The sequence below is a fragment of the Ailuropoda melanoleuca genome, chromosome 6 (assembly GCF_002007445.2).
Source record: "Ailuropoda melanoleuca isolate Jingjing chromosome 6, ASM200744v2, whole genome shotgun sequence".
NCBI classification, from domain to species: Eukaryota; Metazoa; Chordata; class Mammalia; order Carnivora; family Ursidae; genus Ailuropoda; species Ailuropoda melanoleuca.
Window position 1 is genome coordinate 43068376 of NC_048223.1, and position 27539 is coordinate 43095914.

General features: G+C 35.9%; 1 protein-coding gene across 1 annotated transcript in view; it reads left to right on the forward strand.

The window, feature by feature from the left end:
- Positions 1-27539, forward strand: part of TOPAZ1 (testis and ovary specific PAZ domain containing 1) — a 192580-nt gene that overhangs the window by 125914 nt on the left and 39127 nt on the right. Inside the window, 3 exon segments of the mRNA XM_034663557.1 lie at positions 5294-5445; positions 5646-5738; positions 8727-8842. Coding sequence (XP_034519448.1) covers positions 5294-5445; positions 5646-5738; positions 8727-8842 — 361 coding nt within the window.

The window sequence follows — 27539 nt, forward strand, 5'->3', positions numbered from 1 at the left end:
AGTGAAATAAGTCAGTCAGAGAAAGACAAATACCATATGATCTCACTCATATGTGGAATTTAAGAAAGAGAACAGGTGAACATATGGGAAGGGGGAAAAGAAAAAAAGGACAGAGGGAAACAAGTGACTCTTAATGATAGAAAACAATGGGTTTTATGGAGGGAGGTGAGTGTGGGATGGGCTGGAGGGTGATGGGTGTTAAAGAGGGTACTTGTAATGAGCACTGGGTGTTGTATGTAAGTGATGAATTGGTGAATTCTACTCCAGAAACCAATATTGCACTGTATGTTAACTAACAAAATTTAAATTAAAAAAGTTATATTTATTTACACTATACTGTAGTCTGTTAAGTGTGCAATAATAAAAAAACAATGTATATGCCTTAATTAATTCCTAAAAATTCTAGCCATTATCCAAGCCCTCAGCAAGTCCTAATCACTGATCACAGATCACTACAACAAATGTAATAATGAAAAAGTTTAAAATATTTCCAGAATTACCAAAATGTAACATAGAGACATGAAGTGTGCAAATGCTCTTGGAAAAATGGTGCCACTAGGCTTACTTGATGTAGGGTCCCTGCAAACCTTTAATTTGTAAAAAATGCAGTATCTGCAAAGTGCAATAAAATGAAGTGCAATAAAACAAGGTAGGCCTGTACTAAGATAGGTTTTTCATAAAAGTGAAGTGGTATAAAGCAAACTTCCAGAGAGTGAGGGAAACCTGTAGATGAAAAACCTACTGCACACATCATACTCCATGGTGAAAGACTGAAAACTTTTCCCCTTAAGATCAGGAACAAAGGTAAGCATACCCATTTTCATAGAGAACTAGAAGTTCTAGCCAGAATGACTAGGCAAGGCAAGGAAATAAAATACATCCATTCTGAAAAGAAGAAGTAAAATTATCTCTGTTTGCACATTATCAACAATAGCCAAATTATGGAAAGAGCCCAAATATCCATTGACTGATGAATGGATAAAGAGGATGTGTGTGTGTGTGTGTGTGTGTGTGTGTGTGTGTGTGTATACAACAGAATATTATGTAGCCATCAAAAGAATGAAATCTTGCCATTTGCAGCAACATGGATGGAGCTAGACTGTATATGCTAAGCAAGATAAGTCAGTCAAAGAAAGACAAATACCATAGATTTCACTCATATGTGGAATTTAAGAAAACAGATGAGCATAGGGGAAGGGAAGAAAAAAAAGAGGAAAGCAAACCATAAGTGACTCTTAACTATAGAGAACAAACCGAGGGTTGATGAAGGAGAGGTGGGTAGGGATGGGCTAAATAAGTGATGGGTATTAGGGAGGGCACCTGTTGGGATAAGCACTGGCTGTTCTATGTAAGTGATGAACCACTAAATTCTATACCTGAAACCAATTTTACCATATAAATTGAATTTAAATAAAAACTTCAAATCAAAAATTATCTCTGTTTGGAAATCATATGATCTTATATGTAGAAACCCTAAAGATTCCACCAAAAAACCCGTTAGAACTAAAATATGAATTCAGCAAAGTAGTAGTATACAGAGTCAACATGCAAAAATCACTTGCATTTCTATACACTCACAGTGAACAATCTGAAAAAGAAATAACAAAAACATTTCAATTTACAATAGCATCAAAAATAATAAAATATTTAGGAATTAACCAAGAAACTGAAAAGCGTGTATAATGAAATCTACAAAGCATTGCTAAAAGAAATTAAAGAAGACATAAACTAGTAGAAACACATCCAATGTTCATGGATTGGAAGACTTAATATTGTTAAAATGTCCATACTACCTAAAATGACCTACTGAAGATTCAGTGCAATTCCTGTCAAAATACCAATGACATTTTTTTTTTTTGCAGAAATAGAAAAACCTATCCTAAAATTCATATGGTATTGCAAGGAATCCTAAAACAATTTTGAAAAGCAAGCTTGAAAAAGAATAACCTGGAGGAATCATACTTCCTGACTTAAAAACTTCCTACAAAGCTACAGTAATAAAAAAACAAAAAAAAACCCAAAACCCTGCAGTACTGGCATAAAAGCAGGCATACAAACCAATGGAATAGAATGGACAGTCTAGACAAAAACCCTCATGTATATGATCAAATGATTTTAGACAATGGTGCCCGAGACCGTCCAATGGGGGAAAGGATGGTTCCTTCAACAAATGGTGCTGGGAATGCTGACTATCCACATGCTAAAGAATAAAACTAAACCCTTACATAACACTACATACAAAAATCAATTCAGAATGGATCAAAAACCTTAATGTAAGACCTACAACAATAAAAGCCTTAGAAGTCATAAGAACAAAAGCTTCATAATGCTGGTTTGGCAGTAATTTCTCAGATGTGATACTAAAAACACAGGCAACAAAAGAAAAAGACAAATTGGACTTCATGAAAATTTAAAAATTTTGTCGATTGAAAGACAGTGTCAAAAGAGTAAAACTTCAACCCACAAAATGGGAGAAAGTATTTGCAAATCATATATCTAATAATGGGTTAATATCCAAAATATATAGAGAACTCCTAAAACTCAACAGCAAAAAACCAACCTGATTCAAAAATAGGCAAAGTACTTGAATAGACATTTTTTGCAAGATGTACAAATGGCCAACAAGCACATAAAAAAGATGCACAACATCAGTAATCATTAGGGAAAGGCATGTAAAACTACAGGGTAATACCACCTCACACCCATTAGGATGGTTACTATCCAAAAAAAAAAAAAAACACGTTAGGATATGGAGAAATTGGAACCTTTGTGCACTGTTGGTGGAAATGTAAAATGTTACATCCGCTGTGGAAAACAGTATAGCGGTTCTTCAAAAAGTTAAAAAGAATTACTATATGATCCAGCAATTCTTCTAAGTATATACACAAAAGAATTGACACCCATGTTCATAGCAGCATTATTTACAATAGCTAAAATCTGAAGAAACCCAAGCGTTCAGTGACATGAATGGATTAGGAAACTTTAGTATATACATGCAGTAGAATATTATTCAGCCTAAGAAAGAAAGGAAACTAGCATATGTTACCACATGGATAAACCTTGAGGTCATCATGGTAAGTGAAGTCTGTCAGCCACAAAAAGACATGATTTTACTTATGTGAGGTACTTAGAGTAGTAAAAATCATAGAGACAGAAAGTAGAATGGTAGTTAGTGGGAGCTGGGAGGAGGGGGGAAGGGAGAGTTATTGTTTAATGGGTATAGAGTTTCAGTTTTATAAGATGAAAAGAATTATCGGAGGATGGGTGAACATAATATATTTAATACCACTGAACTGTACACCTAAAATAAGATGATAAATTTTATATTATGTGTATTTTATCACAATAAAAAATTTGCGAGAAAAAAAGCAAGTTCATGTCAAAAGCTGTGAAAACAGTCAAACCTTTTTCTCCCAACAGTTTAACCAAAGGAGATCATTTTAAAAGGAGAAGGTATATTAATATTTTAAATTTTAAAAGTAACTCATGGTTCTTAGTCTCCAGGTGTTTGAGTTTCTTCCAAGTTTTTCCTTGTGGTTGAGTTCCAATTTCAGAGCATTGTGGTCTGACAATATGCAGGGAATAATTTCAGTCTTTTGCTATCAGTTGAGACCTGTTTTGTGACCCAGAACATGGTCTATTCTTGAGAATGCTCCATGGGCATTAGAATAGAATGAGTATTCTTTGGTTCTGGGGTGTAGTGTTCCTATATATATCTATGAGGTCCAACTCGTCGAGTATGGCATTCAAAGCTCTTGTTTCTTTGCTGATTTCTTGCTTAGGTGATCTGTCTATTGCTGATAGGGAGTGTTGAGGTCCCCTACTATTAGTGAAATAAGTCAAGCAGAGAAAGACAATTATCATATGATTTCTCTCATCTATGGAACATAAGAACTAGGAAGATCGGTAGGGGAAGAAAGGGATAAAGAAAGGGGGGTAATCAGAAGGGGGAATGAAGCATGAGAGACTATGGATTCTGAGAAACAAACTGAGGGCTTCAGAGGGGAGGGGGGTGGGGGAATAGGATAGACTGGTGATGGGTAGTAAGGAGGGCACGTATTGCATGTTGCACTGGGTGTTATACGCAACTAATGAATCATCGAACTTTACATCAGAAACCAGGGATGTACTGTATGGTGACTAACATAATATAATAAAAAAACATTAAAAAAAATAAAAGTAACTCATGACAAAAGAAGGAGGGCTTCATGTCAATTAGTGTGGACTACTTAAACACTAACAAATTTTTTTCCAACTATGCTTTCTTTTTTTAAACGTATGCAGTGCCAGTGTTATTAATACAGTATAGTAGTAGACACTGAATTTCTCATGTTACCTGCTAAGATGGCAACTATGTAGATACTACAAAGTGAATAGCAGGAAGAATTCATATGTATGTACCCAGGAAAAACTATTATAATATATAAAGGAGCTTTAAAATAAAGCTGAATGTTATTATGTTGTATTATTAATGTTGTATAAGGTAATTATAACTTCAACATTAATTTTTCTTATTATACTATTGAACTTTATCAGTAGCTCTTCACTTTCCCAAGCAGCACCAAGGAATCCAGATAATAAGAAGTATTTTGGGCAGGAATAAATACACAAAAATAAAACCCAAAGTAATTTTTATTAGGGCAGTTTCAGCGAAGGTGTAGAGATTTTGACCTGCAAAATTTTGGAATGGGGAAAAAATAATCAATGAGTGATCCCTTAAAGTTAAAAGAATTTTACTAAAATTAATGGGGAAAATTAGAAGTGGTTTAAGTGTTGTGTAGAAAATAGATTAAGGAATTGAATTGACATTAAGAACTTACTTTCTCAAAGGAAATTAGTGTGCTTTGTAGTAGAATGTTCACAGTCATAAACTGGAATAAAAAATATCCCTAGGATCAACATGTTGGGTGTGTACTAGAACAGTCTACATCCATCCCCAGATTATACAGTTTCTCATACTTGACCAAGCCAGGCCTGAAGAAACCCTGAGAGCATGGCTCCCTCAGAGTTCCTGTTGAGACCATGTTGTATGAGGCAACTTGGACCTATTTCTTGTGGTTAGCATATGAGTTAGATCTCTGTCTAGTACCTACTATGCTTGGTTGACTTCAAATGTTATTGTCGACAACTTTTGCTTTAATTTACTTTCATCAAGTATTGCTGATATGGAAATGTACCTTTGAAGAAGATGAATTTATACTACTTAATCTTTTAAATATAGAAAAATTGTCTAATTTAAGAAAGATAAATATCTTAAAATCAGCAAATGACTTTTATATGTTTTTATTTTTAGTAAACACATTTATGGATTACTACTGCAAGTTTCCACCGGGTATACACTTTGATTTACAAGTGCTAAATGACCTTCTAAATTCTTTACTCAAACATTATTTATTGAAAGAAGTATTTCAGGTAGTGAACCTCAGCATAACGGTTAAAATGCTGGTAAGTAACCTGAAAATATATAATTTTCAATAAAGTAAGTGAATTTCTCTGTTATATTTCTTGTTTATATAATTTAGCAGTTAAATTTCTGTGTTTATTGAATACTTCCTAGAGAACACTTGTGTTTTTCAGCATAAATGATTTTGAGAAACTTAAGGTAGAAGACATGAAAATGAGTGTAATTTTTTTGTTTTATCCAGCCTACTCTGAAAATATTACTAAAAATATTTGAACACGTGGCAACTATGAAATTAAGGAATGCTGTACCTGCTTTAATTGATATATTTTGCAAGGTATGCTTTACTTTATCTCTTTTATTCTCTGATAGTGGATAACCAAGAAAATAATTCTTTCCACTTATACTCTTAAACTGCCTTTTACTCACATTCTTGATGCCAAAGAATTCTATTTTCAGAAAGAGTTTTTTTCCTCTGGGAATAGAATTTATAAAAATATTCCAGTGACTGATAGGCCTTCCCATTAAATAAATCGTTCCAAGCGTTTGAGTTTCTTCCAAATTTTTCCTTGTGGTTGAGTTCCAATTTCAAAGCACTGTGGTCTGAGAATATGCAGGGAATAATTTCAGTCTTTTGGTATCAGTTGAGACCTGTTTTGTGACCCAGAACATGGTCTATTCTTGAGAATGTTCCATGGGCATTAGAATAGAATGAGTATTCTATATATATCGATGAGGTCCAACTCGTCAAGTATAGCATTCAAGCCTCTTGTTTCTTTGTTGATTTTCTGCTTTGGTGATCTATCTATTGCTGATAGTGGAGTGTTGAGGTCCCCTACTATTAATGTATTTTTATCTATATGTCTCTTTATTCTGGTTAAGAGTTGGCTTGTGTATCTTGCTGCTCCCCTGTTGGGGGCATATATATTTATAATTGTCATATCCACTTGTGGGATGTTGGGTGCTGGGAAAATTGGTCAGCTACATGCAAAAAAATGAAACTTGACCACTTTCTCACACCATACACAAAGATAAACTCTAAATGGATGAAAGACCTCGATGTGAGACAGGAATCCATCAAAATCCTAGAGGAGAACATAGGCAGCAACCTCTACAACATCGGCCACAGCAACGTTTTTCATGACATCTCCAAAGGCAAGAGAAACAAAAGATAAAATGAACTTGTGGGGCTTCATCAAGATAAAAAGCTTCTGCACAGCCAAGGAAACAGTCAAAAAAACTAAGAGGCAGCCACAGAATGAGAGAATATATTTGCAAATGACATTACAGATAAAAGACTGGTATCCAAGATCTACAAAGAACTTCTCAAACTCAACACACGAGAAACAAATAAACAAATCAAAAAATGGGCAGAAGATATGAATAGACACTTTTCCAATGAAGACATACAAATGGCTAACCGAAACATGAAAAAATGTTCAAAATCATTAGCCATCAGGGAAATTCAAATCAAAACCACATGGAGATACCACCTTACACCAGTTAGAATGGCAAAAATTGACAAGGCAAGAAACAACAATTGTTGGAGAGGATGTGGAGAAAGGGGATCCCTCCTACATTGTTGGTGGGAATGCAAGTTGGTACAGCCACTCTGGAAAACAGTGTGGAGGTCCCTTAAAAAGTTAAAAATTGAGCTACCCTATGACCCAGCCATTGCACTACTGGGTATTTACCCCAAAGATACAGACGTAGTGAAGAGAAGGGCCATATGCACCCCAATGTTCATAGCAGCATTGTCCACAATAGCTAATTCGTGGAAGTAGCCGAGATCCCCTTCAACAGATGAATGGATTAAGAATCTGTGGTACATATATACAATGGAATATTACTCAGCTATCAAAAAGAACGATTTCTCAACATTTGCTGCAACGTGGATGGCACTGAAGGAGATAATGCTAAGTGAAATAAGTCAAGCAGAGAAAGACAATTATCGTATGATTTCTCTCATCTATGGAACACAAGAACTAGGAAGATTGGTAAGGGAAGAAAGGGATAAAGAAAGGGGGGTAATCAGAAGGGGGAATGAAGCATGAGAGACTATGGACTATGAGAAACAAACTGAGGGCTTCAGAGGGGAGGCGGGTGGGGGAACGGGATAGGCTGGTGGGGTAGTAAGGAGGGCACATATTGCATGTTGCACTGGGTGTTATACGCAACTAATGAATCATCGAACTTTACATCAAAAAAAAAATAAAAATAAATTTAAAAAAATAAATTGTTCCAAGCACTCCAGGTGACTTCTTTCTGATTTGTGAAGTCCTCTCTACACCTTAAAGATGATTAAAGAAAACTCCCTTTATCAAAAAGATATGAGTTCATTTGTTACCAAAAATAAATACACAGATGAATATATAAGTTCCAAATCATGACCAAAACAAAGAAAGTAGATAGGGAGAAACATGGAGGTTAGGAATTGATTTTTATATTGGCACTAAACAAAAAGAAAGAAGAATTTTTATGGCATTTTAAAAATATATTAAAACTTGTACTTTCGGATGCTTAACTGGTATTTAGCACTGCCCAACCATCCTTTTCAGAATAGGCTAATATTTAAAAAAACCCTCCCATTTTCTTTAAGGAGCAGCATCGGAACCACTCCAGCAGAATGTACAAATATTTCGGTGAATACTTCTAGATCCACATTACAAAACTTGACAGAATTACCTGCCTGGAAATTGCTTGAACCAGAAATTACTGATTTCCACTAGTCGTTTTAGAAAACCTCAGTTTGAGGGGCACCTGGGTGGCTCAGATCGTTAAGCATCTGCCTTCGGCTCAGGTCATGATTCCAGGGTCCTGGGATCGAGCCCCATGTCTGGCTCCTGGCTCAGTGGGGAGTCTGTTTCTCCCTCTGCCTCTTCCCCTGCTCATGCTCTCTCTTTCTATATCTGTCTCAAATGAATAAATAAAATCTTTAAAAAAAAGAAAGAAAACCTCAGTTTGATACTTCTTAGGAAGTTTACAATCTGGGATGAGATAAAAACACAAGTGCTAGTAGGCTAAAGATGAAATGAGTACCAAACAGGAGGTATGGGTGATAAATTCATTGAGATAACTTGGAAAGCAGAATATTCAAGTTTTGATTTCAAACATTATTTTCATTTTCACTTTTAATTCTTGAAGTAGGGTGTATTACTGTAGTTCTCAAATATTGGAAGAAAATATCCTTCAGGTTTTCAAGTGAATTTTAATTCTACTTGTCTCCTTGTTTCACTTTTTTCCACCATTCTCATAGTGGTTACATACTGGTTTTCAAATCTCATATTTGTATAAGAATGACTCCTTTTTTTTTTGTCCTCTACAGTTTGTTGAAGCTGGGATGGTATTTGACCCAGAACACTTTAACTATATTGTCAAGCTCTTATACCAACTACAGGCTCCCCAACAAGAAATAACTGCAGTTCTGGAAATGAAATCCAAGTAAGTAAAGTCATTATAATTAAGGTTAAATTTTATATACATACATGTCATATATGTATTATTTAGGGGCTTATAAAGGATGAAAGCAAAGCACTTATTTATCACTGTTCATATTCCAAACATCTAGATAGTGGCCCACTATAAGCCTTTCTCCCATCTCTTGGCTATGTCCTAGTCACATTATCATTAGTCGGGCTGTCTCTAGACAGCCCTCCTGGCCAGCCTCACCAAATCTTTCTCTACCTGATTCATCTCAGTGCCTGGCACATCAAGTGTAAAAGGAATCCCTTATCCTCTAATTCAGAACTAACTTAATTACACCTGATGCACTCTCTTTTATGTGAATAAATTTTCTTTCTTTCACTTCTTTTCACATTAGCTAAATAAAATACTTCAATGCCTCTTCTTCATTCTTTCTCTCACTTGTTCACTTTCTCTTTGTAGCTTATGGGCCTCCCACGGCCTTTTTATTTGGAAACCTATGATAATTATGAGTAGTACCATAATATACCTATATTGAGAAAAAGGAAAGCCATGACTTTTACAGAAACTTTAATTGAACTATTCCTTACATAGTATTACTAATTGTAAGTATTTAAAGGAACCATAACTTTTTAATGAAGTCATTTTTTAAAAAGTACAAATGATATTAACCAACAAAGTCCTTAAGAATGCCTCGAAAGGGAGGAGGAAAAAGATGGTGGAGGATTAGGGAACCGTATTTCAGCTGGTCCCCTGAATCGAGCTGGATATCTACCAGACCATCCTGAACACCCATGAAATCAGCCTGACATGTAAGAAGATACATCTGGATATCTACAAACAAACATCTCCCGGCGCTGGGTATCGAGGTACAAAGCGGGGAGCCATGAATCTGTGCACAGATATCGGAAGATAAACGGAAGGGGGAGGGAGCCCCGTGCTTACGTACTGGGAAGCAGAAGCCTCCTGCGCTGGGGAGCAGGCTGGACTTGCGGACCGGTAGGCTCCGGGAAACCAGACTGAAACCGGGAGTTTGGGAATGTGTGCACGAACCAGACTGAAACCAGGATCTCGGGAGCGCACGTGGGAAACGGGGGTGGCTGGCAGTGTTAGAAGCAAAGGACAGAGACGTGCTGGCCCTGGGAGTGAGGACTGGGAGAACGGCTGTGGGGCACACAACCCGTGAGGCTGCAGGTTTTTAGCAGCACTGACAGAAATGGAGTTAGAGTGGCCAGGAGAGCTCAGTGAAGAGCAGACTGCGATCTCTCTGTTCTGAGATGGGCTTGGATATGGTCACTGCTGCTCTGACCCTCTGAAGAGTCACAAAAAGCTACCAGGGAAAGCTGCAGGAGAAGAAAAGCTTGGAAAAACTTGTTCTCACTGTGCCCATCCCCTGCCACAGGGGACAGGGCAACTCTACCCAAACAGGGTTGCCTGAGTATCAGTGTGGCAGGCCCCTACCCAGAAGGCAGGCTGGAAAAACAAGAAGCCCACATCCCTAAGGTCCCTATAAAACAGGCGCTTCTTGCTTGGGTCCTGGTCAATAATTTGGGCTGTGTATATCCCTGCAACCACACCTCATCAGAATGACAAGGAGGAGGAACTCCCAACAAAGGAAAGAAACAGAGACTGAGGCCTCTGCCACAGAACTATTGGATATGGATATAACCAAATTGTCAGATATGGAGTTCAGAATAACAACGGTTAAGATGATGTGTAGGCTTGAAAAAAATAACGAAACTATAGAATATCTAAGGGCAGAAATGAGAACAAATCTAGTGTAAATTAAGAATGGTAAGTTATGGTCCATATATACAATGGAATATTACTCAGCTATCAGAAAGAACGAGTTCTCAACATTTGCTGCGACATGGACGGCACTGGAGGAGGTAATGCTAAGTGAAATAGTCAAGCAGAGAAAGACAATTATCTTGTCTATATGATTTCTCTCATCTATGGAACATAAGAACAAGGAAGATTGGTAGGGGAAGAAAGGGATAAAGAAGGGGGGGTAATCAGAAGGGGGAATGAAGCATGAGAGACTATGGACTATGAAAAACAAACTGAGGGCTTCAGAGGAGAGGGGGGTGGGGGAATGGGATAGACTGGTGATGGGTAGTAAGGAAGGCACGTATAGCATGGTGCACTGGGTGTTATATGCAACTAATGAATCATCGAACTCTACATCAGAAACCAGGGATGTACTGTGTGGTGACTAACATAATATAATAAAAAAAAACATTAAAAAAAAGAATGGTATGAATCAAATGCAATCTGCACTGGATGCTCTGACGGCCAGGGTTAACGAGGCAGAGGAACCAATTAGTGAACTAGAGGATGACATGGTAAGAAAGAAAGAGAAGAGGTGTGGCTTAAAAAACTCCACATTCAAGAAAAGAAGATTATGGGAGACTCAATGAAATCTTCCAGTGTCAGAGTCACCGGCATCCCTGAGGGGGTGGAGAAAGAGAGAGGTCTAGAAGAGATATTTGAACAGATTGTAGCTGAGAACTTCCTAATCTGGCAAAAGAAACAAGCACTTGTGTCCAAGAGGCAGAGAGGACCCCTCCCAAGATCAATGAGAATAGACCAACAACACGTCACATAATAGTACAATTCATAAATCTTTGATCCAAGGATATAATCTTGAAAGCGGCTAGGGGGAAGAGATTCCTCACATACAGAGGGAAGAACATAAGAATAATGTCAGACCTGTCCAGAGAGACCTAACAAACTAGAAAAAGCTGACAAGACATATTCAGAGCACTAGGTGAGAAGAACATGAAGCCAAGGATACTGTATCCAGCAAGGCTGTCATTCAGAATGGATGGAGAGACAAGGACCTTCCAAGACCGGCAGAAACTGAAAGAATATGTGACCTCCAAGCCAGCCCTACAAGAAATATTAAGGGGGGGTCCTATAAAAGTAAAAAGACCCGAAGAGTGATACAGAGCAGAAATTTACAATCTATAGAAACAAAGACGTCACAGGCAGCATGACATCATTAAAATCATCTCTCTCAATAATCACTCTCAATGTGAATGGCCTAAATGCTCCCATAAAAATGCCACAGGTTTGCAGATTGGATAAAAAGACATGACCCATCCATATGGTGTCTATAAGAGACTCATTTTGAACCTAAAGATACATTCAGACTGAAAGTGAAGGGATGGAAAATCATTTTTCATGCCAAGGAACCTCAAAAGTAAGCTGGGGTAGCAATTCTCATATCAGACAGATTAGATTTAAACTAAAGACTGTAGTTAGAGATACAGAATGAAACTATATTATTTTTAAACAGTATATCCAACAAGAGGATCTAACAATTATAAATATCTATGCCCCCAAAGGGGAGCAACAAGATACACAAGCCAACTCTTAACCAGAATAAAGAGACATATAGATAATAATAGCAGGGGACCTCAACACTCCGCACTCTGCTCTCAGCAATAGACAGATCATCAAACAGAAAATCAACTAAGAAACAAGAGCTTTGAATGACATACTGGACCAGGTAGACCTCATGGATATAGATAGAACACTGAACACTACACCCTAGAACAACAGAATACTCAGTCTTTTCGAATGCACATCGAACTTTCTCCAGAATAGACCATATACAAAACAGGTTTCAACCGATACCAAAAGACTGAGATTATTCCCTGCATATTCTCAGACCACAGTGATTTGTAACTGGAACTCAGTCACAATGAAAATTTGGAAGAAACTCAAAGACCTGGAAACTAAGAACCATCCTGCTTAAGAATGATTGGGTAAACCAGGAAATTAAAGAAGAATGAAGCAATTTATGGAAACCAATGAGACGAAAACACATCGGTCCAAAACCTATGGGACACTGCAAAGGTGGTCCTTAGGGAGAAATACATAGCCATCTAAGTCTCACTCAAAAGACTAGAAAAATCTAAAATGCAGTCTTTATATTCTCACCTTAGGAACCTGGGGATGGAACAGAAGAACAGGTCTAACCCACCACGAAAAGACAATTGATTAAGATTAGAGCAGAGATCAATGAATTAGAAACCAGGAGAACAGTAGAGCAAATCAACCAAACTAGAAACTTGTTCTTTGAGATAATTAGTAAGATCGATAAGCCACTGGCCAGACTTATTCAAAAGAATAGAGAAAGGACCCAAATTAATAAAATTATGAATGAAAGTGGAGAGATCACGACTAACACCAAGGAAATAGAAACAATCATTAGAAACTATTAACAACTATATGCCAATAAATTAAAAAGCTGGAAGAAATGGATGCCTTCCTGGAAACCTATAAACTACCAAGACTGAAACAGGAGGAAATTGATTATCTAAACAGACCGATTAATCATAAAGAGATTGAATTAGTGATCAAAAACCTCCCAAAACACAGGAATCCAGGGCCTGATGGATTTCCTGGGGAATTCTACCAAACATTCAAAGAAGAAATAATATGTATTCTCCTGAAGCTGTTTCAAAAAATAGAAACAGAAGGAAAACTACCAAACTCATTCTATGAGACCGGTATTACCTTGATCCCCAAACCAGGCAAAGACCCCATCAAAAAAGAGAATTACAGACCGATATCCCTGATGAATATGGATGCCAAAATTCTCAACAATATCCTACCTAATGGAATCCAATGATATATTAAAAAGATTATCCATCACGACCATGTGGAATTCATCCCTGGGATCCAAGGGCAGTTCAACATTCGCAAATCGATTAGTGTAATAGGTCATATTAAGAACAGAAGAGACAAGAACCATATGATCCTTTCAATTGATGAAGAAAAAGCATTTGACAAAACACAGCATCCTTTCCTGATTAAAGCACTTCAGAGTGTAGGGATAGGAGGTACATTCCTCAATTTAAAAAACCACCTATGAAAAGCCCACAGTGAATATCATTCTCAATGGGGAAAAGCTGAAAGCCTTCCCCTTAAGGTTAGGAACATAACAAGGATACCCACTCTTTCCATTATTGTTCAACAGAGTACTAGAAGTCCTAGCAACAGCAATCAGACAGCAAAAAAGAATAAAAGGTATTCAGATTGGCAAAGAGGACGTCAAACTCTCTTCGCAAATGAGATAATACTTTATATAGAAAACCCAAAAGACTCCACCCCCAAATTACTAGAACTCATACAACAATTCAGTAATGTGGCAGGATAAAAAAAATCAATGCTCAGAAATCAGTTGCATTTCTATACAAAAACAATGAGACTGAAGAAAGAGCAACTAGGGAATTGATTCCATTTACAATAGCACCAAAAACCATAAGATATCTCGGAATAACTTAACCAGAGAGGTAAAGGATCTGTACTCTAGAAACCACAGAACACTGGTGAGAGACTTGAAGAAGACCCAAAAAGATGGAAAAACATTCCATTCTCATGGATTGGAAGAATGAACATTGTTAAAATGTATATGCTACCCAGAGCAATCTACACTTTCAACGCCATCCCAGTCAAAATACCAATCACATTTTTCAAAGAGCTGGAATAAACAATCCTAAAATTTGTGTGGCACCAGAAAAGACCCCAAATCGCCAAGGAAATGTTGAAAAAGAAAAACAAAGCTGGGGGCATTACAATGCCGGATTTCAAGCTGTACTACAAAGCTGTGATCATCAAGACAGCATGGTACTGGCACAAAAACAGACACACAGGCCAATGGAACAGAATAGAGACTCCAGAAATGAACTTTCGACCTTATGGTCAACTAATCTCTGACAAAGGAGGAAAAAACATCTAGTGGAAAAAAGCCACTGTCTTGAATAAATGGTGCTCGGAAAATTGCACAGCTATATACGAAAGAATGAAACTTGACCACTCTCTCACACCGTATACAAAGACAAACTCCAAATGGGTGAAAGACCTCGATGTGAGACAGGAATCCATCAAAATCATAGGGGAGAACATAGGCTGTAACCTCTTCAACATCGGCCACAGCAACTTCTTTCATAACACATCTCCAAAGGCAAGAGAAACAGAAAAATGAGCTTTTGGGACTTCATCAAGATAAAAAGTTTCTGCACAGCAAAGGAAACAGTCCTCAAAACAAAGAAACAACCCTCAGAATGGGAGAAGATATTTTCAAATGACACTACAGATAAAAGACTAGTATCCAAGATCTATAAAGAACTTCTTAAACTCAATACATGAGAAGCAAATAAACAAATCAAAAAATGGGCAGAAGATATGAACACTTTTCCAATGAAGACATACAAATGGCTAACCAGACACATGAAAAAATATTCAACATCATTAGTCATCAGGGAAATTCAAATCAAAACCATGTTGAGATACCACTTTACACCAGTTTGAATGGCAAAAATGGACAAGGCAAGAAACAACAAATGTTGGAGTGGATGTGAGAAAGGGGAACACTCTTACACTATTGGTGGGAATGCAAGTTGGTACAGCCACTCTGGAAAACAGTGTGGAGGTCCCTTAAAAGTTAAAAATTGAGCTACCCTGTGATCCAGCCATTGCACTACTGGGTATTTACCCCAAAGATACAGACGTAGTGAAGAGAAGGGCCATATACACCTCAATGTTCATAGCAGCATTGTCCACAATAGCTGAACTGTGGAAGGAGCCGAGATGCCCTTCAACAGATGACTGGATTAAGAAGCTGTGGTCCATATATACAATGGAATATTACTCAGCTATCAGAAAGAACGATTACAGAATATTTGTAGCAACATGGACAGGACTGAAGGAGATTATGCTAAGTGAAATAAGTCCAGCAGAGAAAGACAATTATCATATGGTTTCACTCATTTCTGGAACATAAGAAATAGGAAGATCACTAGAAGAAGGAAGGGAAGAATGAAGGGGGGGTAAACAGAAGGGGGAATGAACCATGAGAGACTGTGGACTCTGGGAAACAAACTGAGGGCTTCAGAGGGGAGGGAGGTGGAATTGGGATAGGCCGGTGATGGGTATTAAGGAGGGCCCATATTGCATTGAGCACTGGGTGTTATACGCCAACAATGAATCATGGAACACTACATCAAAAACTAATGATGTACTGTATGGCGACTAACATAATAAAAAAATTTTTTTTAAATGCGTAGAAAGCTCCTTCATACAGCTTCTACAGCTGTTGTCATCTCACCTCTCATTATCTTCTGATGCAGAGGTTTTCAGACGTCTTGGTTCGTAGTGTCCATAGGCTGAAAGAAATCCATTAATGGTTTTATTTATTAAGTTTTTAGATCAAAACAGTTGATAGTAGGTATTTGATGGTACTTGACAGAGGTGCTTTGAAAATTTAAAATAACCTATGGAGTTCCTGTGAATTCGCTCTAGTGCCCTGGATGTCATGGTACACAGTTAGGGAATTGCAGTGATTCTGCTGGGTGATCCTGCTTCCCTTGAAGCACCAGCATTGAAGATATATTTGACTTTTTCAAGTCCTATGAATTTTTTCATTTCTTTAATGATAGCATTTAGGTTGTTTATAAAAATTATCCTGTTTAGGTTAAATAGATTATTGAGACTACCTAGGAAATATTTTTTGTGAGAAAAATGCAATTTGTCTAGCACAGAGCTCAGGGATATAATCCATTTATAATAACTAGAGTACATCGATATTTTCTTCCAAACATTAAGTCATTCTTCTCCTGATCCATATGCTAACAAGTTGGCATTTTGGACAGTGGCAGCTATGACAGAGAGCTCAAATGACTAGCAGATGTTCCTCTCCTGTCAGATGGAGTAGCTGTTGAAACAAGGGAAGTGCACCTCTGGGTGCCAGAGGAGCAGCACTACCCTTGTGTCCAGGACAGCTACACAGCTCCACCCTTCAGGCAATGATTGGGAAAAGGATCTCGGTATAAGAAGGCTCCAGAACAAATCAGCCTTAGTTTTCAAATTTTCAAATTGACATGATCACCAAATATTTTTGTAGCTTATTTTACAACCCCTAATTTTGAAAACTGTATCCTTATACACTCTGCTTCTCCTTCCTGTGCTCCCACTTCAAAAGAATTATCTAGTATTTTCAAGAGGGATTAACATTGGTGGCCTATTTGATGAAGGACAGACTAGGATAATAACTGTGGGTAGCTAAGGGATATGGGTTGTGGTTAGGGATGTGGACCCAACCTCAATGCAAAAGGAAAAAAAAATAGTATTTATCATTTTATGTTTGAATTTTCCTGACCCCCTTTGAAATAATTGCCCTTTTCTGGGTAGGGAAAGTTTTAATGAACACTCACACTTTGATTTTGATTATAGTTTTTTATTAAATAGTTTATAGTTCATTAGAAAGGCTTTCACATTCACAAAGAATTCCAACATACTCAGGATATCAGTGAGAATTTAGGTGTGTCTGTAATCTAGGACATTTATTATACATTTAATGACTTTAAAATTGTTTTATTTTGAAACAATTTTAGATTTACAGAATGTTGCAAAAATTAGTATAGAGACTTCCCATGCATCCTTCGCCTATCTTCCTTTCATGTTAACATCCTACATAGTAATAGCACAGTTATTAAAACCAAGAAATCAGCTGTCATAAAATCCAGTTATTTGGACATTTCATTGGATCCTAGGAGGAGTTACGTGTTGCCAACATATCTTATTAACTGATTATGTTAACCTTGATAACTTAGTTAAAAATGTTATCTGCCAGTTTTCTACACTGTAAAGTTACTGTTTGTCCCTTTATAATTGATAGTTTGGGCAAGAGACTTTATACATTATGCTGTTTCTCCTCAAACCTTTATACCTTAATTTTAATATTCATCAGGGGATCTTTCCTGCAAGTTACTACTGTGGTATTTGCCCAGTGGTGATTCTGAATTTTCCCTATTTCTTCTACGTTTGTTAATTGGAATTTTGAGTAAAGAAGAGCTTTCCTTTCTCCATTTACTTATTTATTCATTTATATCAATATGAACTCATAGGTATTTATTTTATCTTATGGGTTATATATAATCTAATACTATTATTATTTTATTGCTCAAACTCTTGTAGATTTGACCTTTGAAAGTCCTTCAGGGTAGCTCCTACATCCTTTCCTCATGTACTGTTTATTTTTCTACCATTTTCTTATTTTTTGGAGCCACAGAGTTGTTTTAAGTTTTGTGTTCTGTTTACGCCACCCCAACATTGGGAACAACCACGGAGCTTCTCCAAGGAGTTCTGGTTCCTTTTATTGGAGAATGGTATTTGAAAACCAAGATCTAAATGAGCTAATTGCTGCCAGAGCATCACTGCAGCCAGGTCTTCTCAGTGGACAGGGCTAAGAAATTTATGCATTATATAGGTATATAAAATATGTAAATAAAAATATGTATAGGAAATATATGAATGTATATATATATACAGAAAACACACATACACAAAATATGTTTTTGTATTTGTATGTATATTAAAAAATTAGTCCATACTGACAGCTTGATTCTAATCCAACACCACAGGTTCATTTTAGCCTTCCCTTTTTTTAATTTATAAATTCTTTCTCTGACAGCAAGAAATATGACATTCATTACCTACATGTTTATTCATTTATCTATCCCACTATCCAAAAGTGGTGTCAGAACTGCTAACCCATACCCCTGTGAAAAAAATTTAGAGTATAGTATTAGTATAAAGGTATTTTCTTCTTTAGCCTTACAGTATTCAGCCAAAATAGTATTTCCTAAGTTACTTAGGTTAGTTCTTTTCTTTTCCCCACTCCTATTCAGTGTGCGTAGGTTTATTCATTACTGTTTGTTTTATATTTTGAATTCTTCCAAATCCTGCTTTTAATTATTTATTTAGGGAGGTATATGAAACATTACTGTTCTAAGAGTCAAAGCAATACTAAAACCTACCCAGTGAGAAGTGTCGTCCTTCTTATCCCTACTGTCCCATTTCCATTCCCTCCACTTTTTACCTCTTTTCCACCTACTGGAGGTAGCCAGGTTTTTTAGTTTCTAGTTTATCACTCTTAATGAGGAAATACACACACACACACACACACACACACACACACACAGATATACATATATACATACATGCATACACATATATATGTTATATTTACTTCTTTCTTACATAAAGTATATCAGTCAATAAATAGTATTTTCAACTTTGCTTTTTTCACTAAAACATAACACCCAGTGCTCTGTGCAATACGTGCCCTCCTTAATACTGTTCACTGGGCTAGCCCATCCCCCACCCACCTCCCCTCTAAAACCCTCAGTTTGTTTTCTGGAGTCCATAGTCTCTCATGGTTCATCTCCCCTTCTATTTTCTCCCCCTTCATTTTTCCCTTCCTTCTCCTAATGATCTCCCTGCTATCCCTTATGTTCCACAAATAAGTGAAACCATATGATAATTGTCTTTCTCTGCTTGGCTTATTTCATTTAGCATAATCTCCTCTAGTTCCATCCATGTTGATGCGAATGTTGTAATCATCCTTTCTGATGGCTGAGTAATATTCCATTGTATATATGGACCACATCTTCTTTATCCATTCGTCTGTTGTCATTCTTTTTTTATAACTGCAAAGTACTTCATTGTGTGGATATACTGTAAGTTATTCAATCAACGTATGGGTATTTAAGTTGTCTCCAATATTTGGCAGTAAAAATAATGCTACAGTGAATAACCTTGGATATATGTATTTTTGTATTGTTGGAGGTATATTTTTAAGATACATTTCTGTAATTGGGATTACTTGGTCAAAAGATCAGTGCATTAGAGCAACCACTAAACAATTATACAAAGTACTCAAAAAGCTGTAGCTAACCAAAATATAATTCTAAAAATATCCAAAGTAACCCCAAAGGAAGATCAGGAAGGGGAAACAGAGAACAGATAATAAAATGGCAAACTTAAGTTCTAGCGTATCAATAATCACTTCAAATGTAAATGTTCTAATTACAATAATTAAAGGGCAGTGATTGGCAAAGTAGATATAAACACATGATCCAACTATATGCTATCTACAAGAAATTCCCTTCCATTACAGATATAGGTAGGTTAAAAGTCAAAGGATGGGAAGCAATATACCATGCAAAGGTTAATTTTTAAAAGAATGTGAATGGCTATATAAATATCAGATAGGATACACTTCAGAGCAAAGAAAACTACCAAAGGGGAACACTGTATAATGATAAAATGGTCAATGCACCAAGGAGACTTAGCAATCCTAAATGTATATGCAGAAGACAACAGAGCTTCAAAATATGAAGCAAAACTGATAGAACTGAACAGATAAAATAGACAAATCTATAACTTTAGTTGGAGACACTATAAAATCAAATTACCAAAGAAGATAGCAAAAAAGGAGCAAAGGAACTACAAAACGAAAACAATTAACAGAATGCCAGTACTGAGTCCTTGCCTATCAATATTACTTTAATGTGACTAGATTAAATTCTCTAATTAGAAGTGTGTGTGAATGGATTAAAATATAAGACCCAGCTATATGCTGCCTTCAAGAGACTTAACTTCAGCTATAAAGACACACTTATGCTGAAAGTGAAGGGATGAAAAAAGCTATTCCATGCAAATGGAAGCCAAAAGAGGGCAGGCTATAGTTTTATCAGAAAAACTACACTTTAAGTAACAAGAGACATGGTCATTATATAGTGTTAAGGAGTCAGTTCATCAGGAGGATATAACAATTGTAAATATATATATTTATATAATTATATATATACAATAATTGTAAATATATATGTGTACCCAATATCAGAGCAGCTTAATATGAAATATCAAATATCAATATCAAAGCAAATCTTAACAGATCTGATGAGAGAAATAGAAACCAGTGTAATAAAAATACCCACTTTCAACAATGCATATATCATCCAGCAGAAAATCAGTAAAGAAACATGTGAATGGACCTAACACACATATACAAAACTATTCCATCCAACAGAACAGAGTATATTTTTTCTCAAGCACGCTCAGAGCATTCTCAGAATAGATCATATGTTAGTTCACAAAACAAGTCAAAAATAAGAATATGGAATCAAGTATCTTAGTTGATCAATATGAAACTAGAAATCAATAACAGGAGGAAAGCTGGAAAATACACAAATATGTGGGAATTAAACAACATACTCCTGAACAACTAGTGAGTCAAAGAAGAAATCGAAAGAGAAGTAAAAGAAAATCTTGGACAAGTAAAAATGGAAACACAACATACCAAAATCTGTGGGATACAGCAAAAGCAGTTCTAAGACATTTATAGTGATAAATGCCTACATTAAGAAAAAAGGGGGATCTCAAACCTAACTCTATGTACACCTGAAGGAACTAGAGAATAGAAGAACAAACTGAGTTAGGGTTAATAGAAGGAAGGAAAAAAAGATTAGAGCAGAAATAGAGACTTGAGAAACAACAGAAAAGAAAGCAAAACTGGTTGGTTGGTTTTTGAAAAGATAACACTGACAAACCTTTAACTACACTAAGGAAAAAAGAGGGCTCACATAAATCAGAAATGAAAGAGGAGACATTACACCTGACAGCACAGAAATACAAAGGCTCTTAGAAAACTGCTATGAACAATTACACACCAAATAATTGGACAATCTAGAAGAATTGAATAAATTCCTAGAAATATACAACCTACCAAGTTTGAATCATGAAGAAATGGAAAAATTGACAGACCAGGATTGACTAAGGAGACTGAATCAGTAAAACAAAACAACACAAAACAAAATTTAAAAAGAAAAGCGCAACTCCCCATAAAGAAAAGCTCAGGAATAGATGGCTTCACTGATTTATTTTACCAAACAGTTAAGGAAGAATTAATACAAATTCTTCTCAAAGCCTTCCAAAAAATTGAAGATGAGGGGACACTTCCAGACTTCTTTACAAGTCCAGCACTGCTCTGATACCAAAGTCCAACAAGGATACGACAAAAATTGAAAATCATAGTACGGTATTCCTGATGAACATAGATACAAAAATTCTCAACAAAATATTAGTAAACCAAATTCAACTACACATGATATACCAAGATAAAATGGGATATATCCCTGGGATACAATAACGGTTTTAACGTGCAAATTAATAAATATGATATTAGCACATTAACAGAAAGGATAGATATCAAATGATTCAATAGATGCAGATAAAGCATTTGACAAAATTTAACATCCTTTTGTGATAAAAACTCTCAACACATTAGGTATAGAAAGAATGTACTTCACTATAATAATGGCCATATATGACAAACCCATAGTTGACATCATACTTAACAGTAAAAAAGATGATATATTTTCTTCTGAGGTCAGGAACAAGGAAATGATGCCTACTGTCACCCCTTCTGTTCAGCATAATGCTAGAAGTCCTAGCCAGAGCAATTAGGTGAGAAAAAGAAATGAGACATTCAAATTAGAAAGAAAGAATTAAAATAGTCTCTGTTTGCAGATAACATGATCCTACATACAGAAAACCTTAAAGACTAAACCAAAACCTGTTACAACTAATAAATGAAGTATTTTTAATAAAGTTGCGGGATACAATATTGACATACAAAAATCAGTTGCATCTTGAAAAAGCATTTGACAAAGTACAACATCCATTTGTGATAAAAACCCTCCACAAAATAGGGTTACAAGGAATGTACCTCAACATAATAAAGGCTATATCACAAAAAACCCACACCTAATATCATCCTCAATGGGGAAAAACAGAGCTATTCCTCTACTGTCAGGAAAAAGTCAGGGATGTCCACTCTCATCACTGTTATTTAACATAGTATTGGAAGTCCTAGCCACAGCAATCAGAAAACAAAAAGAAATAAAAGACATTCAAATTGGCAAGGAAGAAGTCAAACGTTAGCCGTTTGCAGATGACACGATCCTGTATGTAGAAAACCCAAAAGACTCCAACAAAAAATTCCTAGAACTGATACGTGAGTTCAGTAAAGTCACAGGATACAAAATCAATGTATAGTAATCTGTCATATTTCTATACACCAATAATGAAGCAGCAGAAAGAGAAATCAAAGGATCAATCCCATTTACAATTGCAGCAAAAACCACAAGATGAGCTAGAAATAAACCTAAGCAAAGAGGGGAAAGACCTGTACTCTAAAACTATAAAACACTGATGAAAGAAATGGAAAAGGACACAAGAAATGAAAAGACATTCCATGCTCATAGATTGGAAGAACAAATACTGTTAAAATGTCTATACCACTCAATGCAATCTACACATTTAATGCAATCCATATCAAATGAAAAGACATTCCATGCTCATAGATTGGAAGAACAAATATTGTTAAAATGTCTATACCACCCAAAGCAACAGCATTTTTCACAGAGCTAGAACAATCCTAAAATTCGTACGGAACCACAAAATATCCCAAATAGTGAAAGCAACCTGGAAAAAGAAAAGCAAAGCAGGAGGCATCACAATTCCAGCCTTCAAGTAATACTACAAAGCTGTAATCATCAAGACAGTGTTGTACTGGCACAAAAATAGACACATAGATCAATGGAACGGAACAGAAACCCCAGAAATGGACCCACATTATATCTTCAATTAATCTTCGACAAAGCAGGAAAGAATATCCAATGGAAAATAAGAGACTCTTCAACAAGTGTTGGGAACACTGTACAGCAACACACAAAAGTAAATGAAATTGGACCACTTCCTTAAACCATACACAAAAATAAACTGCACATAATAAAAAAAAATAATAATAAAAGGCAGAGTTGAGATCTCGGTTAAAAAAAAAAAAATGGGTGAAAGACCTAAATGTGAGACGGGAGGGATGCCTGGGTGGCTGGCTGTTAAGTGCCTGCTTTCGGCTCAGGTCATGATCTCAGGGTTTTGCGATCGAGCCCCGTGTTGGGCTCCCTGCACAGCAGAGAGTCTGCTTCTCCCTCTCCCTCTGCCCCTTCCCCCTCTGCTTGTGCTCTCTCTCTCTGAAATAAAAATTAAATTAAAGTGAGACAGGAAATCATTAAAATCTTGGAGAACACAGGCAGTAACCTCTTTGACATTGGTCATAGCAACTTCTTACTAGATACGTCTCCTGAGGCAAGGGAAACATAAGCAAACATGAAGTATTGGGACCTCATTAAGATTAAAAGCTTCTGTACAGTGAAGGAAACAATCAACAAAACTGAAAGGCAACCTATGGAATGGGAGAAGATATTTGCAAATGACATTTGATAAAGTGTTAGTATCCAGAATCTATAAAGAATTTATCAAACTTGAGACTCCAAAAACAAATAATCCAGTTAAGAAATGGGCAGAAGACACGAACAGACATTTTTCCAAAGGATATACAAATGACCAACAGACACATGAAAAAATGCTCAATGTCACTTACCATCTGGGAAATGCAAATCAAAATTAGATACCACCTCACACCTGTCAGAATGGCTAAAATTAACAACACAAGAAACAATAAGTATTGGTGAGGACGCAGAGAAAGGGGCTCTTGTGAACTGTTGGTGGGAGTGCAAACTGGTGCAGCCACTCTGAAAAACTGTTTGGAGTTTCCTCAAAAAGTTAAAAATAGAACTGCCCTAGGATCCAGCAATTGCCCTACTTAGTAATAACACAAAGGATACAAAAATACTATTTTGAAAGGATGCATGCACCTTGATGTTTATAGCAGCATTACCAACAATAGCCAAATTATGGAAAGAGCACAAATGTCCATCGACTGATGAATGAATAAAGAAGATGTGGTATGTACACACACACACGCACACACACACACACACACACACACACACACAGGAATATTACTCAGCCATCAAAAAGAGTGAAATCTCACCATTTGCAACAATGTGGATGGAGCTGGAGTGTATTATGCTAAGTGAAATAAATCAGTCAGAGAAAGACAAATGCCATGATTTCACTCATGTAGAATTTAAGAAACAAACTAATGAGCATAGGACAAAAAGAGAGAGATACCAAGAAACAGACTCTTAACTATAGAGAATAAACTGATGGCTACTAGAGGGGAGGTAGAAGAGAGGATGGGTTAATAGGTGATGGGGATTAAGGATCATTTGTTGTGATGAGCACCAGGTGTTTGTGGAAGTGTTGAATCACCTGAAACTAATATTACAGTGTAAGTTAACTGGAATTTAAATAAAAGCTTAAAAATAAAGTAAAAATTAAAAAATAAAATTGATCACTTGCATTTCTATATACTAACAATGAAGTATTCAAAAAAGGAGATCAGGGGAAAAAAACTCTTTTACAATAACATCAAAAACCAAATACTTAAGAAATAAATTTACTGAGGAGATAAAATATCTATACATTGAAAACCATAAAACATTGGCAAAAGAAATCAAAAAAGTAAATGAAAGGATATTCTGTGTTCATAGGTTGGAAGAATTAATATTGTGAAAATGTTCATGCTACCCAAAACTAACTGTAGATTCAACTCAATTCCTATCAAAGTTCTATTAACATTTTTTACAGAAGTAGAAAAAACAATTTTAAAATGCATATGGAACTACAACATAACCTGAATCACTAAAGCAATCTTGAGTAAAAAGAACAAAGTAGGATGTGGTGTATATATACAATGGAGTATATATTATTCAGTCTTTAAAAAGAAGGTTATCCTGCCATCTATGACAACATGGATTAACCTGAAGTATATTATGCTAAATGAAAGAGAAAGACAAATCTGCATGATCTCGCTTACATGTGGAATCTAAAAAAGTCTAACTCAGCAACAAATTAGAATAGTGGGGAGTGGGGCAAATGAGATGTTAGCCAAAGGGTACAAACTTGGAGTTATAAGATTATTAAGTTCTGGAGACCTATTTTACCACATGAGGACTATAGTTAATAATTAGGTATTGTGTACTTGAAATTTGCTGAGAGTAGATCTTGTGTTCTCTACACACACACACACACACACACACAAACTAGGTGATGTGATAGATAACGTTAATTATCTCTATAGTGACAATGATTTCACAATGTATACATCTAATAAAACGTGTATTAAATATATACAATTTTTATTTATCAACATGCCTCAGTGTAACTGGAGAAAAAAGTATCAATCCCAATGCTAGCAAGGATGTGGAAAAGTGTCTCTCATGTTATTGATGGTAATGTAAAATTGTATAGCCATTCTGGAAAATAGCTTAGCCGTTTCTTTAAAAACCAGACATATAAAAATCAAGTACAGCTATTGAACTACTAGGCATTTATTCTAATCAAATGAAAACTTGTACTCAAAAACTTGTGTACAAATGTTCATAGCAGCTTTAATTGTAATAGCCAAAAACTGGGGGGCAGGGGACAGATGTTCTTCAACAGGTGAATGAACAGTTCAATTGTGGTATATCCATACCAAGGAAACTACTTAGCAGTAAAAATTAACAAACTATTGAAACATGAAATGAATTGATCTCATTGCATTGAATTTAAAAAGCTGATCTTAAAGGCCACAGGCTACATGGTTTCATTTATATAACATTCTTAAAATGACAGAGCTATAGATACGGAGAACCAATTGTTGGTTGACAGGGCACACCAGCGGACAGGGCTTGGGGGATGAGTATAAATGGATAGTATGAGGAAATTCCTTTGCGGTGTTGGAATAGTTCTATATCTGTATTGTGGTGATGGTTACATAAATCTATACATGGGATAAAATTGCAAAGAAGTACACACACACAAACAGATGAATGCATATAAAAAGTGAAAACTGAGTAATATCTGTAGTCTAATTAGCAGTATTGTAACAATGTCAGTTTCCTAGTTTTTATGTTGTTCTACAATTATATAAGAAATCATCATTGGAAGAAGCTGAATGAAGGGTACCAGGACTGTGCACTATTTTGAAAATTCCTGTGGGTTTATAATTTTTTTCAAAATAAATTTTTTGAAGGTAAGTACACAGATACTGTCAAATTTCCCTCCGAGAGGGCTGTACCAATTTGTATATATGGTATGTATATGTATGTTACGTTTGGTATATGTGTGTGTTTGTATATGCATTTTGGTATATGTGCATGTATGTATACACGTGTGTGTATGTATATGTATATGTATACACAAAATCAGAAGAGTCTGTTCAGCACAGCTTTACTAACAGAGTATGTTGCATAATTTTTAATCTTTTCTAATCTGTTAGGTAACAAATGGTGTTTCATTGTTCTAATTTGCTTTTCTTTTATTATAAATGAGTTTGAACATTTTCTTTTCATATATTTGAGGGCCATTTTTATACTTTTTGTTGTGAATTGTCTGCTCATGTCTTTTCCCATTTTTCTATTGGATTCTGGTTCTTTGTTCCTTAAGTGTCAAGAGTTTTTAATATATTGTATTAGACCTTTGTCTGTACTATATATTACAAATATTTTTCCAGTTTGTCAGTTGTTTTGCCATGCAAAAAACTTTTATTTTTATTCAACCTAAATTATCAATCTTATTTTTATTGCCTGAGTTTTGAGTCATAGTTTCTTTTTATTGCATCTGAATTTTGGGTCATAATTCCCTGCACCAAGGTTTTGGAGGAATTCACCCATGTTTTCTTCTATTTCTTGTATGGTTTCATTTTTATAGTTAGGTTCATAATCTATTTGAAGTTTATTCTTATGTGTGGTGTAAGAGATCTAATTTTTTCCCAATGGTTGTCCAGTTTTCCCAGAACCATTTATTTAATTTGAGTGATTTGAGATGCTACCTTTATCATATACTAAATTTCATATGTGCTTGGGTCTTGTCTGGACTTGGTATTCCCTGGCACCAGTTCCATAGT